This window comes from Pollachius pollachius (genome assembly GCF_949987615.1).
Source record: "Pollachius pollachius genome assembly, chromosome: 3".
Classification (NCBI taxonomy): Eukaryota; Metazoa; Chordata; class Actinopteri; order Gadiformes; family Gadidae; genus Pollachius; species Pollachius pollachius.
In genome coordinates this window covers 17,683,704-17,694,524 of record NC_136936.1, presented here as the reverse complement: position 1 = coordinate 17,694,524, position 10,821 = coordinate 17,683,704, and the positions used below count along the sequence as shown (strand labels likewise).

Here is a 10,821-nt window from a genome sequence, read left to right as displayed (position 1 = left end):
GTGTGACAAATACAAGTTCAAGGAATATAAAGACATGGGGGAATGGCGGTGAGAACAACGTGGGCCAAGTCAGTTAAAGCACTGCCAATCAAAGTCGGATGTGTGCAAACATGACTAAGGACTTTATTAACCAAATCATTTTCCCTGTAATATCCACAAATAAAAGTGATCTCTTTATATATATTCACATTGTATAATTTTCATAGTGTGACAAAAAAAAATCTCTTTTTTTGGGGGATGGGGTGAGGTGGGCTGGCGGGAGGGGGGAAGGGGGGAGGGGGGAAGGGTTGTTTGGAGGGGGAGGGGAGGGGGTTTGAGGTTTGGGGGGGTGAGGAAGGGGGAGGGGGTCCAGCCATTCCTTATTAATTGTCATTTGATCAGTCGCCATGCAGTCATCAGTAAGGGGGTTGTAAAACGTTACGATTGGTCAGCAATGGCGGGCGTGTCCCACTTCGCTCTTATACGTATCTTCGGCCTCGTCCTGGCCTCAAATCCATTCAGTTTACCTTAGTACACACTTCATCCCACTGCAACAATAAAATAAAAATAAATTAAGAAAGCAATATTCTTCTTCAGGGTGCTCAAGAGTCTTCCTCCATTTCCCTTTTCTTTGTTTTTTGATATTTTCTTCTTTTTTTTATATAATAATAATAATGACTATAATTATCCTCGATATAAATTCAATAGTATTTTTTTCTCTTTCTCAAATTTTAAATAAATCATTTTGGCAATCTTCATATGTTGTCACTTTTAGAATAAAAGAATACTCGAGTAGAAAATAAAAAACTGTGAGAATATTCATTGGAATAGCGATAGAGAGAGAGAGTGAGGAAGAGAGAGAGAGCGAATGAGAGAGAGAGATATAACGGAAAGAGAGAGAGAGAGAGAGAGAGAGAGAGAGAGAGAGAGAGAGACAGACAGAGTGAAAGCGAAAGAGAGACAAAAGAAAGGGAAAACATTGAAATAAGATCGACTCGGGATGGTGGGGGAAGAGAAGAAAAGCATCCATTGTGGACGCGAGTCAGAGACGGCTCTATATATATACAACATCTGCTGTTGTGGAAAAATGAAAAAACAACAAAAGGTCCCATCTAAGCGCCTCTCGCCGCGCCTCTTGTCCGCCTCTCTTCCCCCCCGCCCCGCCCCACGCAGCATGTGTCTGCGACGGGGGGGTCCGTGCCGCCCGCTAGTCCCCGTTACCCTGGAGTCCCAGTGTTATACCAGCGTGTAGGACTTGGCATAGGGGTTGTTGCTCTGTTTCAGGTGTCCTCTGGAATCCAGCAGTGACTCCTGGGAAGTGCTGAGCTTGGCAGCCTGTGCTTGGGCCAGGTCCCCCGATGAGGGGACCTCTCCGCGGGCCTCGCCCCTCTCGCGGGCCTCCCTGTGCGGCAGCGTGGCGGCAGTTCCTGGTTGCCACTGCTGCACCTCCCCCCGCGGTGAGGGCAGCTCCATGGGGGTGGGCTCCATCGGAGGGGGCCTCTTCAGGGTTCGGCTCCGCTGGGGTTCAAGGCAGGTCTGGCCCATGGCTCCTCCTCCTCCTCCTCCTCCTCCACCTCCTCCTGATCCTGGTCCTGCGGCCGTTTCACCTGTAGCACCACCTACTCCTCCTCCTCCACCTCCTCCTCCTCCTCCTCCCCCACCACTGGAGCTGGATCCTCCCTGGCGGGCTGCAGCAGCGACGCCGCGGTTCAACAGGAAGTCCATGCGGAGATAAGGTGGCAGGTGGACCAGCTCTCCGCCTGAGAACCAAACACATGGAGGGGAGAGGGATAAGAAAGAGCATCCAGTCAGCCGCGGTGACATCCTGATACCGAGCAGGCTGTAAGTCTGGTTGTAGATATAGAGGCGTTGAGCTGCCAACGCACGCAAAGAAATCAGAGTGATCTCCAACCTAAAGTACAGAATAGGTTGTTTGTCGATGTGACCCGAATTGACCCATATCAGAGTTTGCTGGTACAGTGAACTACCGACTGGGCAAGAGACAGCAAAACGTCACGTATGTAAAGGTTCTGTCAGCCAAAAGCAAAATGGATGATATTTGGTTTTTGGGTTTTACGCTAATCACAATACTTATAATTATTACATTCCATTTCTGCCAGTTAATTTCCACTAGATGCCACAAAACGTGACACACTCCGCCTTTAAGGGTTACAAAGGTGTGCATTAAGCACTTTGAAATGATGCCCCATGAAATCCACAGCAATCTCACGTCATTTCAGTCCATTCATTTCCTTCCATTCTTTCATGCTGATTTAATTTGCTACATAGCCACAAACATTAGTGTGACGCTGCCTATTGACAACCCGAGTTGAGTTCATCATCTGACTTTGAGATGCATAACCATATATTTTTGGACATTTTCCTGAATGGATTTAAGGTAGGTGTAGTGGGTACATGCCTCTGTAATTTTGTCAAATGTTCTACACATATTTCTCTTAGTTTTCAGCCCCCCATCACTTTAGGCTGAGTTGAAGGTGAGGGTTAGGAGATGTTAGGGTTTGGCTTAGGAGACATTTAAGTTAGGTTAAATGTTGGTTATGTTTAGGATTAAGGAGAGTTTAAAGTTGAAGTATGGGGTGTAGGAGAAGTTTAGGTTAGGGTAAATCATAGTTATTTTTAGGATTGAGGAGAGGTTCAGGTCAGGCTAGGTGATTTTGGTTAGCCTGAGAAGAGCTTAGGGTTGTTGGGTCAGGCGGACACTGAGCTTTATGCTTGTGGAATGAGGATAAATAACTTGCATAAACAAAGGCAGAGCAGTAAGTATAGGGAGGGGAAGACTAGGTTAGGAAGAATGAATGTAATCCTAATAACATTGCAGGGGGAAAGCAATAAAATGCCCCGCACATTAAGGGGTAAATTGGAGAATGTACCAAACGATGAAGTCTATTCATTATTTTCGGTTTTGCTCCATAAAAGAAAGAAATGCTGACCTAAGCGGCATTATTTGCCAGTGATTACGAGCCGTTCTGCATCTGTGTCAATGAATAAATGCTGAGTAAGAACGGGGAACAGGTTGGGAACGTTCTGGTCTTATCCATGGATGTTATCTATTCTGTTACTGTGTGTTGTCTATCTAACAAGTTTTGCAGAAAACTGCAAGTATACACTTTTGTGAACTATCAGTTTTAGAGGCCAGGTCAGAAGGAGTTATTTACATTTACTACAGGGCAGGGCTGCTGCCTTTAAGACAGATCTAGCTTAGTCATGAAATGTGTCCAGTGGTACAGTGTAGAGAACTAAAAAGGTACCGTGAATAACAGTGACACATGGTCATAATCATGTTGAGCAGGGTTGTGTTTTTCTTTCAATGGTGAAGGGGAAGGATACAATCAGTATATTTCGTACCTTTCTGTATTCTTTAGCTCTTGGTTTTTCCATTCAACAGGCCTTTATTGCTTGCTTTAAACTCTGCCCACTTTTAGCTGTAATATAACTAATCTATGAAGAGATGGCAACCACTGAGAGAGAGTGAGAGAGAGAGAGAGAGAGAGAGAGAGAGAGAGAGAGAGAGAGAGATCCGATTGGCTACCTTACTACATTCACTCCCAGGGATCCATGTCAATGCGTGCATGTGGAGGAGTCAGTGCTGAATTAGTTGTTGGGGGCGGGGTGTGCGGTTGCTTTTTATGCTTTTTTTTTGTGATTAACATTTTTATTGTTTTTCAAATGGAGGGGGGTGGGAAGTTACAGACATATCAAAAGTCATATGTTAAATTAAAAAAAGTATAAAAGAAAAAGAAAGAAGAAAAAATATCAGGTTGGTAAGACAATACATAAAGCAACAAAAACATGTTCAGCAGGTAAATCACAACAAAGATTGCCTAGTTGTTGCTTTATATTCTTAACAAGAGCTAGAGTGTACATCTGCAACTTAATCTTAACAAAGGTCACTGGGATCAGCACACGCAATCATCTCATTGGTGTTGGTCTACAACACCCACGAACACGGGCACGCACACACACACATGCAGCCACCACACACACACACATAGCTTAATACGTATTAAGTCAAATGAGCGCGTGGTTTCATCGTGAACATTAATATTTTACATTGTTTCATAATTATAAATTTGATTACAGCCGGCCAATGTGATGAATGTCTTTGAGTGAGACTTGAATTAAATATACCTTTAAGTGCTTGCATGAGAGCTCATTAGGAATTTCCAAAATCCATCAGCTGGTTAATTGCAAATATGCGTTTAATTGGACAGTCATGTAGACAATATAACAGCCCCTCCCTGCTATGTTGTTATTCTGAGACAGTAGATAAGTAGTGTGTGTGTATGTCTCTGTGTGTGTGTGTGTGTGTGTGTGTGTGTGTGTGTCTGCGTGTGTGCAGTAACTATCTATCCTTTATTTCGATGTACAATGAGTCATAAGCATCACTTAAGCAGCACTTAAAAATTCAAATGCCACATCTGTGCCATTAAAATTGTCTCAGCCTCTCTCTGTTCTTTTTCTCATATACACTTGTTCAGACAGTCCCTAACACACACACACACACACACACACATACACACACACACACACACAAAACGATCACAAACTGAGCAAGAGAGAGAGTGAGAGAGAGAGAGAGAGAGAGAGAGGGAGAGAGAGAGAGATGCACATTATCTGTACTGCTTCAAAAAAGAACAGGGGACAGACAGCAGGAGGTCCAAAGAGAAAATGGAGATGGGGGGATGAAAGAGAGAAACCAGGAGAGGTGGCGGTGAGTCAGTCTGTCGTGCCGCCATCGCGTGTTTGATACGCGAGGTAGGCCGGGGTCAAGGAGGTGTCACAGTAGCAGGGATGGGGAGGGGTAAGGCTTGGGTCAGTGCCTAGCCATCCATCATACTCCACCCCGGACAAGTCGCCTAAGGGTTCACCGGCCGATCAACAGCTAATGACCAATGTACCGGACCCGAAGAGCCGTCACTTTGTTGTTAAAAACAGCTCATCCATCAATCTTGTCCACTAGATGGTTATGGTGGAAACTTGATATGACGAAAGGATTCGTTTCTGAGACGATGAGGTCTCCATACATAAGGAAGTGAGGCTCGTTGACTAGGTAACAGTCGTAAGTCAGCGCCTTAAGGACGGGGCGGGCGGAAATAACGAGCACATTGGGTTGTGATGAAGCGCGTGCATGCAGTGCTTTGAGCAGAGTTTGTTTACCACCTCCCTGCCTCTCGGCCTGTTACCGCAGATGTTCGTAGGAAATGGTGCTATTAAACGTAAAGAGATTCTGCTGAGTAACCCATCGTGTTCAGGCGGTTAGGGGGACTTTGTCGAGTTTGAGTTTGTTTTGCACAGCAGTGGGGATCTAAGGCCCCGAAGGTTAGAGGCTTTAGATCCAGAGAAAGTCGTTGTTACTTTTTTGTTAAATTGTAAGTCATGCCCTTTTACATTAACTGAACTACTCAGCTGAAATTTAACCCCCTGGTCTGTAGGTTAGCAATCCAGGCTCTGTGGAATTGCAGTTTGAGTTCAAGTTAACTTTTACATAATCCAACCGTGGTGCTAAACACATACAGTATTAATAAGACTGTTAATTAATAACACTATTCTCGAGAAGCATGAAGACGTAAGAATTAATACGTTCTCCCAGTTACCTGCCAGAGTAGCAATGTCATCCTCAAGCTTTAAGTTATATATTACAGCTTATAGTTTAAATCTTATCTTCGCCGCTAGTCTGCCAGTCTACGGTGTTAGGTACCGGCGGCAAAACAGGAAGAGGAAACAGAATCCACCCTGCGTGTTTACTGTGTGGGTAAAGTGAGCTGGCGGGCCGAGCGTGGGCCGATCGTACCCTGATCGGCCTCAATTGTACCGCTAAAGACCTGTTTTGTGTGCCGTGACAATGGCCTCAGATTAGGTTGGGACAGACACGCTTCAGTGCCGCCTTCACCCCCGGGCAACTGGACCATAGGAGTCAGCTGTCATGTCAGCAGGCAATCAATTCATAATGAGCCGCGGAAACCCAAGAGTCAACGCAGCTATGGTGGCCCCTAGACCTGTCTACTGCTATTGGGACAGCCACACGCGATAGCACGCACATTGAGACACACAGACACACACACAAAAACATACACACGCACACATGCATACACACAACACACACACAAACATACCCTCACAATAGCATGCGTAGACACACACACAAGCGTAGACACACACACAAACACACACACACACATTCACACACACCCACACAAAAGCATGCATAGATACACACACACACACACACACACACACAAACACACACAAAAGCATGCACTCTTAGATACACAAACATACATACACATACCTTAATATATATATATATAATGCAAAACACATACACATACCCTCACAAGAGAGCAGACACCCACACACATAAATGGTACATGACACCTTCAACAATGCATCATTGGCCCAGACTGACAGTGTAGCATTCCCAGTGAGGAGATGATAGAGGAGCCATCTACAGGTGGCCGGCATGTGCCCTGTGCCTTTTATCAGTCTGAGTGTGCGTGTGTGTGTGTGTGTGTGTTCGCTCTTGTGAGGGCATGTGCGCGCGTGTGTGTGTGTGTGTGTGTGTGTGTGTGGGTGTGTTCGCTCTTGTGAGGGTGTGTGGTGTGGTCAGCGTTCCAACGCACCGTACTGTGCCAGACAGTGTAATCAATCATGGGGGTTTGTGGGTAGCGTGCCCGGTTCAGCTGAGGTGAGGCCCGGTCTCCCCCCCCCCCAACCCCCCACCCCAAGGGGAGTGTGGTGGCGGCCGAGCTAGAATAAGTTTGCATGGTTTGCAGTGGCCGATAATTAAGTGTTTTCCCTGTGGTAAACAGGCCATTAGGAAACATTTCTGTGTTCTGTTTGGGTTGATAGGATAATGCTTGCAGTTGTGATCCAGAAATCGTGTGAAACGAGTTAGTGCTGTCGTCAGCATAATCCTATATGCGCACTTTTCTTAAATAAATGATTCTAATCAAAAAGCAACTTTTTTTACTTCTCTTTCAACAACTTTAATTAATGGGACATTGATTTATCTTTTTCCGATAGTCTCTGTTGGGGTAGACGACCGGTCCCAATGGGAGCTAACCATCGACACATTATCAATAGGTCATCAGGCTCGATGCGCAGTCACGTATGGCTCTCAGTGTGCGTGCGTATGTGTGTTCGTTTCTGTTTGAATGTGTTTGTCTGTGTGTGTGTGTGTGTGTGTCTGTCTGCTTGTATGTCTTTGTGTTTGTGTGTGTTTGTCTGTCTGCTTGTATGTCTTTCTGTTGTGTGTGTGTGTGTTTGTTTGTTTAAATATGACTGTGTATGATTGTGTGTGTGTTTTTATGTTTGTGTATATATATGTGTGTGTGTGTGTGTGATTGTGTGTGTGTGATTGTGTGTGTTTAAATGTGTGTGTTTGTGTATATATGTATGTCTGTTTGTATATCTATGCATGTGTGCGTGCTGTTGCCTGCGTGCGTGTGACTGTGTGTGCCTGCCTGCGTGCGTGCGTGCGTGCGTGTGTGTGTGTTTGTGTGTGCGCGCGGCCCCCACCTGGCCTGTGCGCCTTGGGCGCCGCCATGTTGATGACGCGGCTGACGTCCTGGGGCTTGGGCGGCGAGGCGGTGAAGCGGCAGATGCCCGACTCGGACGGCGTGCTGGAGGCCACACTGTCGGTGTAGTCGTTGGTGCCCGCCGTCATCTGCTCCGACGACGTGTCCGAGATGAAGCACTCGGTGATGGTGAACTTGGCGTGCCGCAGCTGCTCCTCCATCTTGGCGTGCTCGTAGGCGCGCGCCAGCTCCTCGTAGGTGGAGGACGCGCTCTCCGTGGACACCATGCTGCTGCGGGCGCGGTCTGAGGGCACACACACGCACGCACGCACGCACACACACACACACATACACGCACGCACGCACGCACGCACACACACACACACACACACGCACACACGGACGCACAACACAGCGACGTGGTTAAGAAGATACAAATGTAAAATGAATGCCATGTGGATTTTGTAAGTGCACTTAAATCGACAGTTTTGTGACCTTAAGATGGAATGGACTTGAATAGGACTTCACAAACATCCTTTAACTGCACTGTGCATTGCTTTTCTATGCTTTTCTATTGCTGTACAATGCTATGATGCCTTATACTATTCTATATTATATTTTTCTACACCATGCTATGGTATACTGTACTATACTATACAAAGCTTTGCTATTATGGTCCATTATGCATGATATGTTATACCAGGGGTCAGCAACCTTTTCAACTTGCAGTGCCAGTTTTACATTTTCTCGTTAATGAGTGTGCCTTAAGCAACAATATATTAAAAATTAGGCTGAATTATGACACAGCGACCAAAAACATTTCCAGAAGACCTGGAATTGTACTATTTCCATATAGTCCACAATCATGCATCAACATTTTAAATGTTTTTTTGGTTGTTATATTTGCAACATGGGCTTACAAATTATAATTACATATGTCCCATCTTAAAACACCATTTTCAGAAACTCATTCAAAAACATATTTGAACTGTGGGAAATGTAAAAAACGAGAATATGAAAATGTTGGAACCATCCACATCAATATCTTTAAGACCTGTACAGCTTTGCAAAACCATGTGAAGGCAATGCATAAAGGCCACTTGCAACAATATTTTAAATATTTTCTTCTCTATTACTCACAACATAGGTATAAAAACTATTAATTGAACCCATTTCAGAACACTGGTTTCTGTAACTAATTTAAACATATTTGCACTGGGAGGAAATGCCCAAAACAGAATAAAGTGCAAAAAAAATCGGTAGTAATGATTATGCTGCCGCATTGTGCTGTGATTTTTTTAAATAATAATAATAAAAGAAAAATAAAAAAAGTTTTTTTTTTTTTTTTTTAATAATCATTTTTTTCTAAGTGTGCCAATGATTATGCTGCCCCCGTGCCAGTGGTGGCACGCGTGCCTAGGGTTGCCGACCCCTGTGCTTCACTATGATACAATGATACAATTCTATACTATACTATACTATACTATAGTACTATACTATACTATTCTATACAGTTTGGCTTTTCTAGTGTGGTTAACTTAACTAATCTCTACTTAGTTTTGTTATTCTGTAGTGTGCTATTCTATACTGTTATATATTTAGTTTTGCTACGCTATAGTGTGGAATACTAGACTTAACTACACTATACTTTCTATACTAAGTTTCGCTATTCTATAGTATGCTATACTATACCTTATTAAACTTTAAAACAAAGTGTTGCTATGCTATAGTGTGCTATACTGTTCTATTCCATACTAAGTTTTGCTATGCCAAACTGTGCTGTACTGTACCATACCTTACTAAACCATGCTATCTAATACCAGGTGTTGCTAGGCTACAGAGTGCTATACTGTACTGTACCTTACTAACCATGCTATCTAATACCAGTTGTTATGCTTCAGTGTACTATACTCGGCTTTGCTATGCTACATTGAGCTATACTGTACTATCTTATACCAGGTGTTGCTATGCTACACTGTGCTATACTGTACTATCTTATACCAGGTGTTGCTATGCTACACTGAGCTATACTGTACTATCTTATACCAGGTGTTGCTATGCTACACTGAGCTATACTGTATTATCTTATACCAGGTGTTGCTATGCTACACTGAGCTATACTATAGTATCTTATACCAGGTGTTGCTATGCTACACTGAGCTATACTATAGTATCTTATACCAGGTGTTGCTATGCTACACTGAGCTATACTGTATTATCTTATACCAGGTGTTGCTATGCTACACTGAGCTATACTATAGTATCTTATACCAGGTGTTGCTATGCTACACTGAGCTATACTGTACTATCTTATACCAGGTGTTGCTATGCTACACTGAGCTATACTATAGCATCTTATACCAGGTGTTGCTATGCTACACTGAGCTATACTGTACTATCTTATACCAGGTGTTGCTATGCTACACTGAGCTATACTGTACTATCTTATACCAGGTGTTGCTATGCTGCACTGTGCTATACTCTACTATTTATACCAGGTGTTGCTCTGCTACACTGAGCTATAAAGGGCTGATTATGGTCCCACGTTCCCGCGAAGCAATGACCACGCAGACGCTTCGACGCAGTCGTGAACGTTTATGGTTCTGCGTCAGGTTTCAGTGAGCGGACCAATCGCAGCCCTTGCTGCTGCGTCGCCTCGACGGAAGGTTAGGGATTTTTTTGCCGCGGTGGACGCAAGGAGGGTCCGCAAGGACGCAAGGGGGTCCGTAACCCCCCTTGCGTTGCGTGAACGTGGGACCATGAAGGGCCCTTAAGGTACTCTGCTATGTTCTGCGGGGCTGTGGCAGGCCTCTCACCCGTGTCCTGGGAGGGGCTGACGCTGTAGCTGTCGCTCTCCTTGTCCACGGAGCCGGTGGCGCGGGGCGTGGGCAGCCTCCAGTCGGTGGTCAGGGTGTGGGAGGAGCTGGTGGGGTGAGGGCGGTTCAGGGTCCACTGGCTGGCGTAGCGGCTCCGGGCCGCGGCAGGGCCGGCTTTGGCAGTGCGTCTGGCAGTGGGATCTGCGGTCGGGGTCGGGGTGGGATGTAAAGGAGACAAAGGGGGCGGGGATGGTTACTGGCCGTTCTCCTTGAGTAAATGGTAAATAGACTGCATTTATATAGCGCTTCTATCCAAAGCGCTTTACAATATTGCCTAACCTTCACCCATTCATGCACACATTCACACACCGACAGCAGTGTCAGCCGTGCAAGGCGACAGCCAGCTCGTCGGGAGCAGTTAGGGTTAGGTGTCTTGCTCAGGGACACCTCGACATTCAGCAAGGAGGAGCCGGGGATCGAACTAGCAA

At 45.2% G+C, this 10,821-nt stretch overlaps 1 protein-coding gene across 2 annotated transcripts in view; it reads right to left on the bottom strand.

Moving 5' to 3' along the window:
* Positions 1-201: 201 nt before the first annotated feature.
* The window catches only part of dscamb (Down syndrome cell adhesion molecule b), a 120,745-nt gene continuing 110,125 nt past the window's right edge, over positions 202-10,821 (bottom strand). Inside the window, exons 31-34 of one of the 2 annotated variants that reach the window (XM_079731824.1) lie at positions 10,334-10,534; positions 7,519-7,821; positions 1,644-1,739; positions 202-1,529 (exon numbers count right to left, since the gene is read on the bottom strand). In XM_079731824.1, coding sequence (XP_079587950.1) covers positions 1,216-1,529; positions 1,644-1,739; positions 7,519-7,821; positions 10,334-10,534 — 914 coding nt within the window. In that variant the 3' untranslated portion in view covers positions 202-1,215. Of the gene's footprint in view, positions 1,740-7,518; positions 7,822-10,333; positions 10,535-10,821 lie in introns of both variants that reach the window. The other variant, XM_079731823.1, reaches the window with a different exon arrangement.